At 38.9% G+C, this 20504-nt stretch overlaps 1 protein-coding gene across 4 annotated transcripts in view; it reads right to left on the bottom strand.

Moving 5' to 3' along the window:
- Positions 1–20504, bottom strand: part of SNX9 (sorting nexin 9) — a 60533-nt gene that overhangs the window by 21964 nt on the left and 18065 nt on the right. For 3 of the 4 annotated variants that reach the window (XM_064413426.1, XM_064413425.1, XM_064413423.1), the window contains exons 2-9: positions 20102–20188; positions 17616–17690; positions 16330–16452; positions 2812–2995; positions 1864–2017; positions 1258–1342; positions 425–550; positions 2–119 (exon numbers count right to left, since the gene is read on the bottom strand). In XM_064413426.1, coding sequence (XP_064269496.1) covers positions 2–119; positions 425–550; positions 1258–1342; positions 1864–2017; positions 2812–2995; positions 16330–16452; positions 17616–17690; positions 20102–20188 — 952 coding nt within the window. The remainder of the gene's footprint in view (position 1; positions 120–424; positions 551–1257; positions 1343–1863; positions 2018–2811; positions 2996–16329; positions 16453–17615; positions 17691–20101; positions 20189–20504) is intronic. The other variant, XM_064413424.1, reaches the window with a different exon arrangement.

The following is a 20504-nucleotide window of genomic DNA, read 5'->3' as shown; positions in this document are numbered from 1 at the left end:
CCTGTTACTTGCTTGTCTGGAAGAGAAGGGATTGGAATGGCTAATCCAAATTTAACCAGGAGCCGCTCATACAACCAGTCAAAGTGCTTGTATCTGTGGTTGACAGACCGATTAGTGTTCTGTAAGAGAAACACAACTCTGAACTTGGACAGGCATCTACACACAGTCATGTGAAACAAGCAGGACCAGAATGGTAACCACATGGAATGTAAATAAAATTTATGAATTAGAGCCTTAATACAGAAGAACTTGAAATTCTAGAAAAAAGCAAATCCTTGGGGTAAAAAAATATTACAACTACCACTTACTCTTACAATGCTCTTACCAAGTCTTACAATGCCCTTACCAAGTCTTACACAATTTCTATTTATGAACAAATTATACATATTTGTGAGACAAAAGATCCTGTTTCAGATATACTTACAGTGCAGGTCAGCTGATACTCAATGTAGCTCTTGAGACCATACATTTTAGAACCTTTCTTGGGATCTGCCACCACACAGTCAAATGTAGAGGTAGGATATACCCACATTGGGCCATAATCACCAATCTGTAAGAAATTGCAAATATTATATTTAAATACACCATGTTGCACCAGCTGCAAACAAGGGGACAAATATCTTCTCTCTTCACTCGAGAGCTTCCATTGATTTCAGTGAGAGGCTGAGAGTCTGGAAACAGAGAGGCTTCTTGCAATCAGGGACAAAAGACCACAGTTGACTTTATCTTGTGTGTTTTACAATTTTTCCCAAATAACAAAGGAATGGTGAATTCTAGGGCTATTTTAACCACATTTCGCTAGAACAGCATATAGACAGAAGAGTTGGTTTTCAGATCAGAAGATGACCTGACCATCAGGACTGAATATTGCAAACCTCTACAAATGTAGCTCTTACACGTAACTATCTAGATAACAAATAGACAGTGTAATGCATTTGCTCTGCATCCCAATCCTAAAAAGGCATATGTTCACCACAAGTAATGCAGATACAGCATGAGGAAAATAATACTGAAAATAATAATCATCATCATCATCACACTTATGATTTTTATTATGACAATTCTGTTTCTAATTATATGTTCAGTATCAGTTTCTTCTGACCCAAATATATACAGCAACCTCGAGGATAAAAGTTCAGTTGAGAAAGCAGGGAAAGGTGAGGAGGATTATAAAACCCAATCAATTGACCAACAAAAAAGAAAACCAAAAAACCCCATACCACCCACACAGAAAAATAATACACGACTCCAACTTACAATTATGGGAATTTTTTCTTTGGGTTTTGCTAGCTGCTTTGCCAACAGATACTGTTCCATTCCAGGTTTTGCAAATCCAGGAAACCTAACAATAAAATGAAGTGATAAGTTAATTCTCCTTCCTTTGACATATGCAGAACTACCTGCCATTACAGGAAAAAAAACCCTAAATATTTCTCAAGTATAGAAAAATTGATGTGAATTACTGTAGCAATCAACATTTTGCATGGAAAAAACCAGAAGAATCTTGGCTACTGACATCCAGGTTTTTTTGTGTGTCTTATTGTGTCTGTGTATAGGCCCCTTCTTGCAGAGCAAAGTGGCTATTCCTGCTCTGTTACATTTTAAAGACTTGATGCTCAGGCACCATGAAAGTGTCATCTGCCTGTATGACACCTCCAAAAATTGCACAGGTTTGTCATGTACTTTCAAGCTTTCAGGGATCTGTGTCCTTTGCTTGCTTATGGAGTACACTGAACTACAAATCCACCTTCTCTTCTGCCCCAAAACTGTAATTTACATTGCTTAAAGGGTGTTGAATTTACACATCTTGACAAATTCCAATTCTCTTCAATATATACACATTTCCCCTGCATTTTCCATTACTTGTTAAGTGGTAACTTCATAGCAGCTGCACGAGAATTTCCACGCTGGACCCCCCCAGCCTCTGATGCCTCAGTCTCCTTGTAACCAAGGTAAGATGGTGAAGCTGATTTTGGGTCATCCCAGTCATCATCCCAATCATCGTCATCAGCAGCTGCTGAAGTACAGGAGGGATCAGGGGACAGGGAAAGGAGAAAATTATTCTCTTCGAAGTAGAAAGTAATTTCTCTTCAAAAGCTGAAGCAGGTATTTCAGCACTCACATACAAATAATCAACCAGGTAAATATATTAAAATCTCTTTCAGCCTTCTCTTTTACGATTCCTCCTCAATTACCACTATCTCCATCAAATATATCCTGCAAAGCAGTGCACTAGAAATCCACTGAGGGAGAGGGGAAATAAAAAAGAAAATAAAACTTAAAGGGGAGATGGTGGTGTGTTAAGATTAACTCAACTGTCTTCCATATTCATAGACTCCAAATTAGCATTCCCCAGTTATGGGTTCTCCCCTTAATTTAGGCTGTTACTAAAAAAAGTAGTGAAGCATTCTGAAAAGCCAGTCACTTCTTAAAATTAAGGATTTAAGAGACTATTCCTTCAAAGGCCTGAGACCAAAAATTCAAGGGATTTTTAAAGTTCCAGTTAGGCAAGCTGGACAACATGCTTGAGAATAGATCATGTATGCACAAGACTTTGGTTTGTCAGATTTCTATACAAGTTTGAGGCATTTGTTACTGTGGAACCAGATTTCAAAAAAAAAATTTAATTTTTAAAACCCCTATTATTTTAGTGTCCAGCTTACCCACATGGCAATAATGCTATTAGGAAACTGGCTTGGTTTTGTTTTTTAAATAAGCCATGATCTATAGTTATAAAAGATTAAATAATTCTTATCTCTACTGTCCACCTACTCTAATTTGTTAAGGATAAAAAAAGCATTATTAGCCCACCTGGTCCTTGATATGCCTGTGGATGACCAAATGCTGCTGCTGCCTCCCAGTTATTTGAAGCGCTGTTTCTCTGGCCAGGTGCACTTTCAGGTTTCGTTGCCCAGCTGTCAACAGCATTTCCATTATCCCAGTTCCCAGACTTCCCAATGTTCCAGCTGGACCAAGGATCATTGGCAATGCTTGCCTACATTGTATGAAGACAAAAGTAAAGAAGAATTGCTGAAGAAATGACCAACAACCATGTACTTTCTTCTTGAAGTCTTTCATCTCCTGCTGGTAGGCTGAGTTTGCATTCAGCACTTCACTTGTTTGATTTGGAAGCAGCTGCCAAATCTTGCATTTCCAGCTACACAACTCTTGCATGCAGCAAGCACTTGGAAGAACTGATCAGCTTTCCAGCAATGTGACACCAATACATACTAATAAGAGTGCTTCTCCTCAGGGTAACTAAATTATTTGTTGCAACAGTATTAGGAAACAATTTCACCCATGGTAATTATTTTACACTGACACCTTAGTAAGTATGGTACTTGTGAACTATTAATTACCTAAAGCCATGGGCTAATTAGCACATTTCAAATCAGTACTTAGAAGTCAAGAATTATGTTTTTGTAAATACTTATTTTATCAAACTCAGATTAGTGGCTTTACTAAAAGCAAATAATAAATTGTCCATCCACGCCATCACTACTGATGTGGCAGTTAGGGAGTTAAAGCCTAACCTGATGAGCTTCCCTGTCAAAGCTTAACTCACTCACAGTGAAGATGGGGGAAGAAAACAGACATCTGCCAGGGAACAGTCTGGAATCTCCCTGTAGATCTACTCTCTCAGCATAAGCTTGTGGTGAAGGCACTCACACACCCCCTTCTGCTAATGCTGTTGTGGAGGTGGAAACCTCAGTGAAGGAGTGCAGAGCAGACATGTCTCTGACTGCTGCATTTGGCAAGTTCATCTTGGCTTAATAGCTTAGCATCCTTGATTTTAACAGTACACTTTGAAAAAGCATTGACTAGTTAAGTGTAGTCTACTCCAGACACTTAGTGCAGAGACTTGCTGGCAGAAAGAAAAACTGCACACATATCGAAACCCACACACCCAAAGTGTAGGAGGAAGAAAGAGAAGAGGAAGGAAAGCAAACAAAGCTGAGAAGGCTTGTCTTGTTCACCAGAGGGAGAAACTGAGTTTTGTAAAAAGAAGTCTCAAATCCTACTGATGCTAGTTCATTATTTTTACCATGAAGAAGCATATAAAAGAAGAAGTGCCTTATATAAATTAATTACTATTAGACTACAACATTTACATGTTATATTAGAACATTTGCCAATACAGGAAATTTAATGAAACTCCCACTAAAAACTAAATTATCTGCAAAAATGTTGCATAATTGTCTTACACAAAAAAGTTACAGCTACTCCACATCCCAATTTTCTCCACTAAATATTCTCTCCTCCCATTTTAACTTTGATATTCTACTTAAGAACAAGAAGTCTCCCGTCAGTTTTTCCTCAAATAAAGTTATCTGACAGTCAGATTTCACAGACAGTATTAAATCATAAAGACTCAAAAATTATGTTATCACATAACACCTTTATATATTTAGGTTCACAACTCCTTACAGGATCTGGAAATTAAGACGAAGCTCCAAAGCTGGGGAGAAAAATCACCATTCACAAGTGTCAGTGGGTCTCTAGGAATTGACAGACACAGATTACATGGAAAGGTTCTATAGTGATAGCCTGGGATTTTTTTCTAATTTTTTTTTTGAGGATGGAGCTGATGCAGGAACATTACTCCCTGGGGGAGCAATAGTCTTGGACAGCTGATAGCCAGTGCTACTTTGAGCAAATTACAAAGATAGCTTATACCAGTCTGCTCTCTTCCTTCTTCACCTGGTATGAGTTTATGTAAAGAGCAACAACCACACATGGCATTAGCCAGAGTTCACTCCTTGCTAAATGAAAACACACAGGACTAGGGCCCAACCACATGGAAAATCATGCTTGCTTCTAACATAACTTGGAGCACCTAGCAAAGACTAGTTTGCATAATATTAACATACCAATACTTCTGCAATATGTTTTGCTGATCACTATCAAATAATAGTCCAGAAATGGCATGATCACCAAAAGACTGAGTAAAGTTTTCCTCTTTTCTGTAGTAGTTCATATGAAATCTGGCGCATGAGTAAATAGTAAAGAAGCTTTAAAATCTGCCACAAAAAAGAGGAGGGCAATCATATTGACACTACTAAAGAATGACTGTCAAGAGCCATCATCACACTCACAGACAAATGCTGATATACATAGATGCTGTACAGCAAAGGGAAATGTATTACATAATTGTGCTCCCAGAGGTCTTATCTCCATGTACCTACACAGAAGCACTCTTCAAATCAGAAAAATTCACTTCTGAGGTGTCCAAGAAGGCCATGGGATAAGCTCTTGCCCAAGGTGTATCACCCATAGGCTATAAAAGGGGTAGAATATGCTATTCTCCCCTCTGTTTCTTTCAGCCAAAGTGTCCTCATTTCTTTCTGAGGCACTGGTGAAGAGAATAAGAGATGGCTTAGGAATCTATAGGTAACAACTTTCAAAGAGCACTTACAGGACTCTCCTCAACTTTCTTGAAAAGTGTTCCTGCATGCACACATGCTGTGGACTCCTAAGTGGCAGTAAACATGGAGAAGGGCTCAGGAATCAGGCCTGCCATCCTCAAGGTCCTAGAGCATCATGGAGAACCAACTAAATTCATACCAGTTATTAAAAAGGTCATCTCAGCCCCAGTGAGCAGTTCTGTGGATCTCAGCAGCTGACAATCTTAATAGAAGAAGCCATTTGTGTGGCCTAGCTCTGGTTGAATAAACCCTAATTAAACCTCAAGTATTTTGCATCAAGCCATGTTCTTACAGCTTTAGTCTTCCATAACAGAAATTGATAATCCTCTGATCTCTCAGTCATCACAAGAAAGGTGAAGAGCCCTTGCAAGAAGCTGATATTTAGTCAATATAATTTAATACTGCACACCAAATATCCAAGTATTCAAGCCTTCTCAAATGTACACAAAAAGAAATGCCACACTCCACAACTAAGAAATTGATCAGCCTTCAAATGAAACATTGCATCTCCTTGCTCCCCACCGTAACATCAAACAAGTACACTGAGACTAAATTCAAGGGTAAACTCCTAAAAGGCAGCTGATTCGCCCTTTTGTAGACTGCTAAGGACTAGCTCACTCCTACTAGCTCAGTCCTAGGAGAAAAAACAAGATGAAAGGGCTATATTGGGAACTGACAACAGAGGGAGCCATTACTGAATGATGTAAGAGGATTCCACTATCGGCAGATTCAAACTCATTACAGAAACAGATCATTACTGGTGGGACCTGGAGGATAGGGAGAGAAGCCTAATACGTTTTTAAAGATCTAATAATAGTTGAATGAGAAAAAAATTCCACCACAACAGAAAAATCCTTAGCTTGGAAGTGGAATGTCAGTATCTTTACCAAGTGAATCATGAATTAAATGGGAGAAGTGACATATTTGCTACTTTCCAGAGAATTCAAAGCTATAGACAGTAAAGCTAAGATAAGGCACTGAGGTGTCTCTCTGCCCTGGCTAAAAATCTTTACTTGATCTCCTGGACAACTTATTTGTTTCTGCCAGACTCCATCATATTAATGCATGCCCCTGATGGACAAATAGATCCATTCTACTGCTGAAGGACAAAAGCCAAAAAAACCCACAATGTTCAGATGGTAAAACTAATTTAAGTATCCAGAAAGACCTAGGTGAACTGTGCCATCAAAAATAATGACCTCCAGCTGCAAGAAATACACCCTGAAATCTACTCAGAGACAGAAGCCATGCTGAAGCATTGAGTAGCAAAAGTAAGCCTGATCAGATCACAGGAAGTTCAGGACAGCCAAAGCTGCAATGAGAAATGTTATGCTCTTGAAGAGGGGTTTAAAAGAGACAGACAGCACAGAGCAATGGCAGAAAACACAAGAAAAGTCAAGGTGACTCAGCTGAATAGCTCACAGGAATGAACATACCTCTCCAGTTTTATAGCTGCCTTAGATACCTGCATGGAAACAAAGCCTTAAGCATACTCAGACATCACACTAAACTTCTTTTGATAAAAGTCTCTGATAGATACATTTTAAAAAACCCCAAACAACTGAGTATATAGACAGACAACTTAAAAAATCAAGTGCTTTTCTCCATGAAGAAAGATGAAGGGGTAAAAGCCTACTCTGCAGCAATCACAGAACTGCATTCATTGTGCTGTTTAAGATAGAACAAGTGTGCACATCAGCAGATAACTGAAGCAGCTGCCATACCCACAACATTTTATGGCTAAGCTTTCTTCTTGGTAGATCATTATGTTAGTGTTGTGGTCCAGGGCATTTCTTTCACTTCTGAAGGAAGGCCCTCTTTTCTACAGTACAACATAAACATCTTCAAAGAAATCCTCTAGGAAAAGCAAATGTGGAGATGGGCTAGATTTTAAAAAACAACCAACGTTATGGAATTAGACACTAGAGTGTTCCTGCAGGTAAATACTTGAAAGCAACATGACCTCCAGAAGCAGCTGCTGAGGAAGCTGTAGTAACACTGTCCTAGGAACCCATTTGTCTCTCAGCCACTCCTGTCTTCTCACTTCCTTCCTGAGGAAACCATCGTCCAACACCTCCACTACCAACCCCACTGCCCCCTTCATAACCCTGCACCAGAGCTGGGCTTTGCCAGCCCACAAACAACACAAAGCCCAGACACAACCACTGGACACTCCCTGTTTTCAGCAGGAAATAAATCTAAACCACCAGTGGACAAACTGCGATAGCACCATGAGCAGAGCTGTTAGTTTTTTGTTCTTTTCCTGTTTCAAATCCTATTTCCTTACCTATAAGGTTATTCACAACCAAATTGGACTAGGGGCTGCACTGCCTGTGCACAGTGCAGGCACAGGATTTCTGTCTATCATCTCCTAATTCAGCACCAAAAAAATCCATCTTTGAAGTATGGAATGGTTTTTTTTGAAAGATACATAATTTAGAATTGAGTGATAGGATGAGGGGAAGGAAAACACATCTATTGTCACCCTGACTTCTTCAAGGAATTTTTTTTTTAATTAAAGTTTGCTTAGTTTCAACTTTCAGACACTAAATATCCTGTATAATTTATTCAATGGAGCTCTCTCAGGATTCTGTTTTTGTTACTCACACCTGCTCATGTAAATGGCAATCAAGTCACTTCTTTATATCCTTGTCTTCTCTTAAGCTGATTTCAATTCTTAATGGTTTCTTATTGAAACACAGATGAGAAATTTCAGACAGTTTTCTAAGCAGCAATCACAGCAATGCCAGAAAGAGAAGAAAGACCCTCTTTGATGTCGTCTAGCATCATCTAGACATCCCAAGATCATGCTACAAAGATTAAATAAGGTTTTATCCTTCCTTTTTGGGAAAAGCACTCTAGTTTTGTTTGGAAACAGAGAAGAGGGGTGTCCTTTTTTTTTTTTTTTTTTTTTTTTTGGAGAAATTGAAGAGTATTACTGGCTATTTTCAATTTATCACTTTCAATTACAAATGCCTGTGATTCCACTTTAAAAGACGTGCTCAGTGAACAAAAAAAAAAAAATCAAACCAACAAACAAACAAACAACAATGAAAAAAACCTACTCAGAAAGGAAACTACACATTGCAGTAAGCCCCCTGCTGTGGTACAGGGAACTGTGCAAACACATGTGTGCCACATGGCACTGTAAGTTTGCAGGCTAACAGAAATGCTAACAACCTCAAGCACCAGTAGAGTCTGGGGACTGACCTGCTGGGAAGCAACTCTGCAGAGAAGGACCTGGGGGTCCTGGTGGAAAACAAGCTCTCCATGAGCCAGCAGTGGGTCCTGGTGGCCAAGAAGGCCAATGGCATCCTGGGTGCATTAGGAACAGCACTGCCAGCAGATTGAGGGAGGGGATGCTGCCCCACTGCTCAGCCCTGGTGAGGCCTCATCTGGAGAGCTGTGTCCAGTGTTGGGGTCCTCAGCACAAGAGACAGGGAGCCCTTTGGAGCAGATCCAAAGGAGGGCTACAAAACTGATTAATGGACTGGAGCATCTCTCTTATGAGGAAAGGCTGAGGGAGCTGGGCCTGTTCAGCTTTGAAAAGAGATGACTGAAGGGACCCCATGAATGTCTATGAGTATCTGCAGGGAGGGTGCCAAGAGGATGGGTCCAGGCTCTGTTTGGTGGTGCCTGGCAATAGGACAAGGGGCAGTGAGCAGAAACTGATGCACAGGAGTATCCACCTGAGCATCAGGAAGAATTTCTTTACTGTGTGAGTGACTGAGCACTTTAACAGGTTGCCCAGAGAGGTTGTGGAGTTTTCCTCACTGGAGATAGCCAACAACCATCTGGACACAATGCTGTGCCATGTGCTCTAGGATGACCCTGCTTGAGTTGGGAGGTCAAACCAGATGACCCACTTTGGTCCCTTCCAGCCTGACACATTCTGCAATTCCGTGAATCGGACAAGGAAAAAAAACACTGTTAAATTGTGGAAAACTCTTTCAACAGTAATATTTTGCCTGAGGGCATGGGTGCAGATGAAGGCAAGGGGTGATCACAGTATTACACCAGTTTAACAACTTCTTGCCTAAACCTTTGCATTCCACTGGGTCATCCACAAAAAAGTTCAACACAACTCTATATTGGAAATTATAAAATCACTGTCATTTGTTGATGGTTATTTTTTAATAAGTAAATGTGATTTGTTTCAAAGCAAGCAAGCCACTGTTTCCAGTATTGTAGAGAAGTCATTGCCTTGTACTTTGCTTAAATGAGAGTTGGTCACAAATTCCTGTTACCAATCTGAATGCAATATTGTGACTGAGATGGTGGAGGAGAAAGAGTTGCTTTCAAATCACATGCAGCAACAGAGGATTTTATAGTGTCATTATCTGTAACAGAAACTCGAAGTCACAACTGTAATTGTAACTCCCTTGGTGAACCTACCTGCATATTTCATATGATAGTTTAGCATACTGGTTTAACAAGACAAACAGGACCTAGTCAAGTACAAGTGAGTTACATTTCCTGTGATGATACTTCTCCTTTACTACGCATACAGATTCATCAGAGAACAGAAATGCTGTTACAGGAATTTAATAACATGCATGTCAGAATTTCCACATAAGTAGAATACTGCACTCTTAATAGAAGCACTATATTTATCTTCTTCAATCTTAGCATTTATTGCTGCTCACAGCAATTCAGGGAGGGGGAGTGGGAGTTATGGTATGCAAATTTAACAATGACAATTTGCCTTTCCAGCACTTCATTGCAAAAAGTATGAAAGATATGAAGTAAAATTTTGGGAATAGCTTCCTTAGTGTTCTCCTTACACATGTTCAACAAATTATATCTATATCCCTGTATCCCTTATGCCTATATCCCAGGTAACTTGAGATGCCTCAGCTCCTGGACATCAAACTAAGTGTTTTTACTAACTACTTATTCATCCTGTCTATACCTAAGTCCCTTTTGGAAAGTCAGCTTTTGGAAGGGAAAGGGTTTTGCACATATACGAATCCATTTATCTCACTTTTCTTCTGTGAGAGAAACTATCCCAGCTGATTTCACTCTTACCACTGGATAAAGCAATACAAACATGAGAGGTTTATGTTAAATGCTTCCTGTACCTATCCATGAGGCCTTGCTGCTCTGCTAAAGACACAAAACATGTGGATTCTCTAGGGTCAACATGAATCAATGGAAAAATCTGTACTGCACAAAAATGTGTACTCTTAGGATACTCATTTTATCCCAAACTAAGAAGAATTGTACAGTCATCTTCATCAAGAACTAGACTTGGCAGTGATTTGAGAATGAATGTCAAGAAAAGGGAACAAACTCCTCTACAAATGCAACATACAGTTTGGTACAAGAACTATTTTTGTATCTTAAATATAGGGAAGCCACATCTACAGGTTTTACGTCAATGAAGCTGTGATACACTTCCACCCTGAAACAGACAGGCAGTAGTCCAAATTATTTTCATTTATACATTTCTAATACTAGCTCTAATTCTGCAGAGATGGGAAGAAAAAAGAAAAAAAGAAAAAAGGCTATACTGAGATCCAGAAGGAAGGGAGGAGAAACCATAGAAACTAGAATACACAGGATACTAAAATTTATGGCATTTCTATGCTATGTTCAAGGCTGCAGGTTACACAGGCTGTAAAAAGCTGGACTACATTGTGGCAAGTTGTACTTACAGTCTTCTTATACACCACTAATGAAATTACTGTACAGACAGTGTTTTAACTTCCCAACAAAAAGAACTAGCTTGGGCCAGTATAGTTGTAACAAAATCTAAATAATTCAGATAAACACTAGCATTAAAAGAGAGCTGCTGCTTGTTCACAACTTTTAAAGTGTTTTAGGTTAGATAAATGAAAAAACACCACAAGCTGTGGTTCAGAATAGGGGAAGAGAGATCACTGCTGTTAAAACAACAGTCTCTGAACCTGAAACAAAATAAATGCAAATACATCCTTAACTAGAGAAGCAATAATCTTGACCATCAGAAAAAACTCCAAACCAACCCAGCTGGAGGAAACAACTCTGAATGAATTTTACATTAATGATTGTGTTTCCATACATACTTAAATTATGAAGGCTCCAAATGCCACCAAGATAATAACCTCTTCATCAACTGCAATAAGAGGCACTATCTAGAAATGTGAAAGAGAATATCCTCTACTGCTACAGCCTCTGGAATAAACTCAGCATCAAAAAAATACTGTAAGAGAAAAACACATGATGCACTTTACATCAAAAATTATGATCTTTTTGTTCACACTACTTGTTAGGTTCACTTGGCTTAACCTGACAAAATTTATATTCATTTCAGTGCCATTATTATTCAAATACCAACAGAATCTACAGGAAACTTACTTCAAGATATATATATATATATATATATATACACATATATATACATATATATATGTAACTCTAACCAATAGAAACAGCGTAAGTGCTGATGTACTTACTCAGTGGCTGTTCCAAATGAAAGACTGAAATTAGCACCTTGCATTGCTGCTCAGAACAGCACATTGACAGAGAAGAAAGATTACTCATTCCCTCTACTCTCTATATCACAAGAGCTACCAAGTCAAAACAGCATAAGACTCATCGAAAAGCCAAGACAAGCCTCCATCCTTGGCAACTAAGGCTTCCTTAAATTGTTTTTTCTTGAATAATTTTTTAAAGCTTTTCGGACATTAAAGCATGAATGTTACAGACAGATGCAACATTAAATTCTCCTATCTGCTTATCTTCTTCTGAGCGTGTAAATAGTCACCTTGAGTCAAATTTTTCCCTCATTTTGTGTTTAATTAGCCTCACTGCCTCCTCTGACTGCTTTTGATGTCCCCAGCATCTTCTCAGATAGTTCTTTAAAAGAGCAGCTGCAAACTTTATCAAGGCAGCCATTGGTGGGACACTGCTGATGCAAGGAATGAGCTGCAGAAAGTGAACTGCCATGGGTCAGGTGGAATTCTTCTCTTCTCCTTAGGAAGTATCTCTGTGCCCTTTTTCTACAGTCACTTTACATCTGTGGCAAACCCAGGTAGGGCACAATATCAACGTGTTGCTGTGGTTAATGAGTCTTTCTCACTGAAGAAAAGGAAGGAAAAGAAACTGCTTTAAATTATTGCTTTTTAATTACTTTTCAGGAGATTATTTGCTGAACAACAACAAAAACCTTCTTAGGAAAATAGACCGGGAGCAGAACGGTGTTTGAGGCAATGATGTTTTCTTAACACCAAAAAGTTATGGTTTCCAGAGTAGGAAACCAAAAGTCTCTTGTTTGTCTGGAAAGCAAAAGGGGATGGGGGAATAAGGAGAAGAGATGGGGGAAGAAGGAGAAGAGTTGTTTGAGTGGGCATTTGTCTTCCCATGTAATGGTTATGCATGATGGGGACTGCTTTTCTGGAACAGAAGGCTGAACACCTGACTGCCCTTGGGAAGGAATGAATGAATTCCTTATTTTGCTTTGCCTGCATGTGAAGCTTTTGCTTTACCTATTATACTGCCTGTATCTCCACCCAAGAGTTGACCCATAATCACCCTTCTGGTTCTCTCTGCCACTCCTTCGAGGGGGTAATAGGCTGCTGAGTGAGTTGAGCTGCCTACCAGGCTTAAACCACAACACTGTGGTTTAACTGGGCTCCTAAAAATAGAAAAGGAAAAAGCACCACACTCACATTTCAATTCAACCAGATCTATTATTTTTAATAAAGCTTGGCACTGAAAGACTACAAAACAACCTGGTTTGGGTTTTTTTACTTACTGTTAGAAGAATGGAAGGAATTCTAAGAATTAAAACATCTTCTGACTTACTGAATTGGGGAGTGGGGGCGTTGTGCAACCATGTGTACGTGAGAGTGACAATGTTTATAGAAAGCAATTCCTTCAACACAATAGTAGTAAGAAAAAATCCTAAAACATCCTGGTCATTTAGAATTGCTTTTATAAAGATTTCTTGTAATAAAATTGCAACCCCACCATGTTACTGAAAAATATAATAGATACCATCAAATGTCAGCATTTAGGAATACTGCTATTTCTTAGTCAGTCTATCAGACTAATCTATCTATAAACATTTTAGTTTCCACTACAGTGCTACCTCCAGCATCCCTTCCCCTTACATTGACTCATAATTTGTCATTTTTCTTAACTCTCCATAGCCTGCTGTGAGTTTTGTTTAAGATTAAAAGGCTTGTATAATACTGACCTAGTTGGTCATTAAAGCTTTGAACACGCTGTGCATCTGAACTCAAGTCAAAGCGCCTCAGTGAACTTGTGTTGAAAAACATAAATGTGATTGCAACCAAATTCAGAGTAATACGTCTAGGAAGAAGGGTCATACCCACAAAGCAGGAGATTGCATCCTTATTGAACGTGGCTCAAAGAGACACGTCAGCATGCAGGGGATGAGTGACTCAGCCTGACCTCGTGGTGCAGTACTACTGGAACCAATGCAATCCTTCTCTCTATCAGGTGTTTCTACACGGGCACAGCAATGTCAAATCTGTCTGACACCGCGCGATCGATGCACGCCGGAACAGTGCACGCGCTTCGCAGACACCAGATCAAAGGCACTGCAGAAGAATGCTTGCTTTTTTTCCTGAGAGCAAGAAAATAGGGTCTTGCACCACACAGACAAAATGAACAGACAGAATTTCTTAATTAAGAAGACAATTAGCCATAGAATTTTTGCAAGGAGAAAATGCCTGCACTAGAGAGCTCTCTGATCTGGGAGAAAGGCCTAAGTCAAAAGTGGAAGCCAGAACTGCTTCCAGACTGCTTAGTATACAAATTAAAATCCCATTAGCTAGAAAAAACAGTCAAGATATATGTCAGAAACTGAGGAAACCAGTCTTCAAATCAAGATCTACAATTTTCTAGAAAATGCATATAACCAAATAGTAGTTACTGAACTCAGTTAAAGAAAAAAAGACTTGAGAAAACGAAAATAACTTTTGACATAAAACCCTGACCACACAACAGAATGGTTCCTCCTATGAAAACTGAAGACCTAAAGACACCAGCCTGATGAAATCTGCTTCCCCTGCATCTTGCATGGCCTTGATTACATCCAGGTGCACACTGTCCTCCTCTCTCCCCCTCTCCATGTCAGTAATATAGTTTTACCATAATGCACTACAGTACAGCGGTCCTCCCACCTATCTCACAAAGCATTTGAAGGATAACTGAGAGGAACAGGACACTTCTAAGAGTAGGGCACTCATGAAAATGTGACAAGCTGTTTTCATGAAGTTACTCTTTTCCAAAATCTATTAAAAACCCTGCAATCTGTATATATTACAGGGACAGTACACTGTTGATCTTGTGTAAAGTGACACATTTTCAAGGTTTTCACTGCTCTAGAAATGCAACTTCCAAGACTAGATTGCCAGAGTAATTGTCTATTATTTAGAATATAACAGAAATCTTTATTTTTACCTTTCCCTCTGCACAGACAAGACCTTTTTTCTTCTCTTCTCCAAGCACAAGCACCATGTGTTAAGCACAGAACAAGCTCTGACAGATATCTCTATTCACATTCAAAACATTCTGTGTGTTAGATTAGTAAGTAATTCTTCCTAGATCAAATTATGTTTCTCCTCTGAGAAACAGTACTCTCTGATTTGGCAGCAAGTATCTCAAGCCTTCTCAGATGCAGAGTTTTACTAGAAACACTACAGCACAAAAAAAAAGGGGCAAGGGTAACAGGCAGCAAGGAAGAAAAGAGATTCCCCATTCTGCACTCAAACTACTGCAATTTTTACTGAGGCAAAACTAACCTAGAATCAAAACCTTTGGCTAAGTCTGACATTAAAAATTCATGAGGTATTTAATGAGTTCTGCATTTAGCCTTACATATTAACTAATAAACATTGAGACAGTCACAGTGAGGTTTGGAGTCCTCTAGTGAGGACACGCAATCACAGAATAACATCCTGGCATTGTCCAGCTGACTACAAGGAAGCTCAAATCAAACACTCCATAGTCAATGAACAGCTACATTCACTGTCATACAAAAATGTCCCACGTAGAGTTTTCAAAAGATCTCACTTCATGTCAAAGTCCAGTGGTGCAATTAAGAAAACTAATAACTGATATTTAACTGGTCTACAAACCAGGTGTGTCCCCCCAGCTGTTACCATAAGTAGAGCATTTACTTTCTAACACAACAGACCTTTGCATGTTGCTGTTGGAAAAAATGCAGATTTTGTTCTTCTGTTGACCTATGGACTTCAAAATGTTTTACTTTCTACACGTGGGACATGCACCAGTCTGTAGACCATAATAAACCACTTGTGTTTAACATAATGTGTCCTCAGATATCTAACCTGGAACTAAATATTTGCTGCTTAATGAACTGGTGCACCAGGCAAAAAGCTATGAATAGAGGAACAAAAATATTCTTGCAGCAAACCGAAAGTCAGCCTCTTCTCCAGCTGATAATGCATGAATTTGCTTCGTCTTTTTTAATCCAAGAAACTAGTCTTACTCAAATTCTGAGAAAGAAATATATCCATTCACTCTGGCTGCTGATGTATAGGTCCCCTAATTGTATAAGACAGAAAAAAAGAAAGCTCTGGTTCCTTAATAAGGTTAGCATACTAAGAGAAGTAGCTTGAAAATAAAATAAATTTGCTAAGAATGCACTTAGACTTACAGAGACTTAAGTAGTCACAGATTTATATCATTGCAGACTGGAAAGAATAAAAATGCTCCGTTTCTGAAAGTGTTAAGACTACTAAATTTTCCAGCAGTGACAGTATCTGAGCAGCCACACACATCACTAACATTCAACAAAAGTGTTCCCTAATGAAAACACAATTATTTTAATTAGTACTTTCATGAAGGTTCACAAATAAAGTACAGCAAGCAATTACGTCAATAAAAGTTTCCATGCCCACAGTGCCCAAAAAATCACAAGCCATACCTGATTACTGCTTTTGGCAGCAGAGTTGGTCTGAGCTGTATTTGAAGAAAGGGAATCAAAAAATGCCTGATCAGCTAATGAGTTACCGCAGCTAATGCCATCTTTTGCGCCTTCAGTTATAATCTGAAATGGAAAAGGTTGAGAAAGGTTTTTCATTCTCCAATTAACCAAATTATGCTTTATCACATATAATCACTCCAACACTCATATCACTAGACTTTAAGATGTTTGCATATAACCTTTTTAAATTCAAATTAAACTGAATTTTTTTACAAGAAACTCACACAATACTCTGGAGGATTTACTTCCACACCAGATGGAACTAGGTTTCCTTACAACTAAAACACACAAGACTTGGGGCAGTGAACACTTATCTATAAATTGCTTAGGGATTAAAGGTTGTTAATGTAACTGCCTGGAGACTGGGAACTCAGTGCTCAGAGGATGGATTTGGGACAGTAAGCTTAGAAAGCCAAAAGCTACCAGACCATGAGCTAACCAACTGAAGCAAAAACACAAGGTCATGTGAGCCAGCATGATCCTGCTTTCCCTTCCCCTCCTCCCCCTTTTGGTTTTTTTCCAATAAACACAGCACTGCTGAAGGAAGAGAGACACATGCCTGAAGAAGCTGTAGGAATTACAGCCAAGGTCTTCACCCACGTAACCAGCAACCTGCCCACATGCAGACACTGGGCCATCCCACGAGTGAATGAGATCACAGTCTTTGCACTGTGATCCCCCTCCAGCCCCAAAACAACACCACTGGTTTTTAAACAACAATCAGAACTAAACACACTGAAGAGACAACAGAGGGTCTCAGTAAGAAGAAAAGCTGAATAGTCCCTGGATTGGGTACCCCACATCCTGAGCCCCAGAAACGTAGCTCCATTCCAGATTTATGAGCATAAGGCAAGTCTGCCACAGCAACACCAGTGTAAGCTTGCATTAGTAATTTCACTTCCATATTTCTATCTTCAGGCAGAAAAAACCTCCAATTATTGGATTATGAGACCCCCAAAAACAAAGCAGAGATTCAAAACAACTCATGTTCTGCAGATCAGCTGTATTTACTATAGAGAGCTTCCTGTTGCATTTCTTGGTAAACCACAAAGAAGCTCAGGAGCTTCAGATGGCATGTTTGCACTGGTGTCCAAAGCCAGCTACAATTGCTACAATGAGATTATATATTCCAAGCTTTCTGTTTGAGCATTTCAGTTTGGTCAGCAAACCAGAGGATGGCCTTTTCAGCAGTTCTGCTTTTAGTGCTGAGCAGTGTGGTCACTTACCTCAACATAATCTGTTGGAACAAGTCCTCTCTCGCCTTGGCTGTTTTTTCCTTCTAACCAGCCTCCACCAACATCCTAAAAGAAGTAATATAGAAATAATTTTCCTAGATGGATCTCATAACATGCTTCAAATAGCTCAGCAGGAAGCATTGTCTTTGCTGTCAAATGTCAAATGCTCAGCAGGAAGTACTGTCTTGCTGTCAATGTTCAAAACATTGCTATGACTGTGAAACTGAACAAACTCTCTCAAAGCTGCTGAAGCAGCAGATACTCATTTAAACACAACACAGATCATGCTGATTTTACACAGCTATTCTGGACTTCGGATTTTAACAAGCATGAACGGGAAACTTAATTGATTTTTCAGCACTTTTGGTCATTTATGAAACCACAATCAACTGTCTGGCCACAGACTGCATATAAAGACAGCTATTAGTATGTCCATTTCAATTAATTTTAATCAACAGACTATAAAGAAACAAGACTCAAAGAATAAAACTGTTAGTGATATCTGTGAAATCTCTGCCTCATTTATTGAAGATGCAGAGACATGTGATGAGTGAGAGCTATCACCCACAGAAATGTTAAGGCTATTCTCAAGATTAAAAGAGCCACATGCCACGTAAGATCTGGACTCATTCTTTCCACTTCACATTTCTTTTCAGAAGCAGTCTTATGCTATTAGTTTAGAAAGAACTAACAACAGTTCATCTCTGATCTCAGTGGGACACCCTAATATTGTTTGGGGTTTTTTAAACACATATTCTACATACACTACGAAAGCTCTGTAGGCATTTGTAGTTAAGCTAAGTTAATTCCAGGGCAACGTTATCTGGAATAAACCAGCTCTGTTTTAAATCAACCTGTTTAGGGAACACACAGCTACATGTCAAGCTAGCTCACAGATGAAAACTGGAGACACACATGCTAGACAGCGATTACTAAATTTTTCAGTTTTCTTAATTTGCTTTTTAATTTATGGGTTAATTTTTTATTCACAAATTTGTTCTTTCACTTCAAAATTTTATATAGTCCTGCACTTTACAGGCACTCAATAAGGAGAAGCCTGCTTATGTATTCAAGATTTTATGCGGTAAAGATCAAGCAGTTAATGAAATAACAACGTGCATTTATTTTCTCTTACATACCTAAAAGCTTAATACTCAGGAACACAAAAAAATTAGACATTTCTGATTATAAATTCTACTAGCTTAGTTGAACTGCAAGAGCAATGACATCTTGAGCCAGAAGTCATATTTGCACTGCTACATTTGAAAGCAATCATCAGTGGACTTGCATGACTTCAGCTATTGCCATCTAAACTTATCATATTAAAAAAGATCAAGAGTCTTTGTGGCAACTTATCATGGACAGCATAAAACAAAGTTTTACTTGGTTTTGAGTATACTGCTTTAAGCCACAGATGTCTTGGTCGGTGAGAACTAGCTTCAAAGTGGTTATCTATTTATTTATATTTAGTCTTACTTTTGTGTAATGGCATTAAGTGCCTGAATTCATTCAAAATGTTACCCCTGCCATAGCACAGCACACTATCCAAGAGGGTGCTGGCTCTGTTAAATATCTGCTTCAAGTATTAAAGATCAGTGGAACTAAAAATTATCAGGATTACACATGACTAGGATCTTCAAAGAATTAAGTTTATTCTGCAGAATGCGTGTGTTTTATACAAATGGATAAATAAGACCTTGGCTTCACGATCAGTTAGTTTTTGTTTGTATTTGTTTCAAAAGGCAAGCCTATTCACAAAGCCATATCATCACACAAAATTCAAAGCAGAATCAACTGATACTTTGTTACCAAGGGTAAGAATGATATAGGACACTGAAATTCAAAATGTGGACATAAATCAAATGTCAGTGATGAAAAGCCCTACTCATTTAACCATGCCCTGATGGCATTGTGATAGTATTGTCACCACTTCTTCCCTGTACCTTGTTCATATTTCTTTAATTATGAAAGGACACAAAATTTCAGTAAAAAATAAATAAATTTTTGTTGTGAGTTCTTTACCAAACTTGGAATGCTGAAGTCATTGGTTAAGAAACTCAAAACCCAGAAGTGAGCTGGATGTCCCATTCAAATTCAAGTGGCAAGCACATGAAAGATTACATACACACAAAATGTGCAATATTAGGCACACAAAAATAGACAAGGCATTCAGATGTACAGGCTATCAGCACCATTAGTTCCTTCCTCTTACTTGTCTCTCAGCTCTGTTTAGAGGAAAACAAAGCTGAGTACATTCCCATGTGTGTGGGCACAGTTTGAGAAGGTCCCATCCTCCAAAACATTGTACTTGTTTCCACAAGATTATTAGAAAATTCTTTGTGTTCTGTTTTTTTGCTAATTCTTCAGGGAAGGGTAGCCAGGCCTTTCAGATGTCACCAGCAGCATTTTCCTTCCATGTGCTGATAGAAGTAGGTCAGGAAAGTGCACTGAAGCAAATTCCATCTCAGTTTTCTTACCGGGTTGGTGATTGTGATGATCTCCCCTTCACTGACTGTCAGCTCATTGTTTCCAGGCTCAGCAGCAAAATCATACATAACACGAGCCTGTGTGTGGAAAAGAATGTAACAGTGAGGCTTCCAGCTTCTGTAGAAGGTTTCATTAAGAAAGCATCAGCACAAATTATCCTTAACTTAGAGAAATAGTAAGTGGGGTAAAGCTGAATGTACAAAGAGCAACTCAGCACATAGGAAGCTAACATTTCCTAGATTTGAACTGCAAACTCAACAGTAACAACAACTTTAAAGATAAAAATCTCATGTGGAGCTTGTTGGAGATAATCTACCATGAGGATTTAAGACTGGTTGTTCTCTGTCATGTCCAGAACTATATGTACAATGTTTTCCAAGGGAAGAGGAAGGG

This window comes from Passer domesticus, chromosome 3, assembly GCF_036417665.1.
Source record: "Passer domesticus isolate bPasDom1 chromosome 3, bPasDom1.hap1, whole genome shotgun sequence".
In the NCBI taxonomy this organism is placed as follows: domain Eukaryota; kingdom Metazoa; phylum Chordata; class Aves; order Passeriformes; family Passeridae; genus Passer; species Passer domesticus.
The sequence above is the reverse complement of the archived record's forward strand: the minus strand, read 5'-3'. Positions and strand labels throughout refer to the sequence as shown.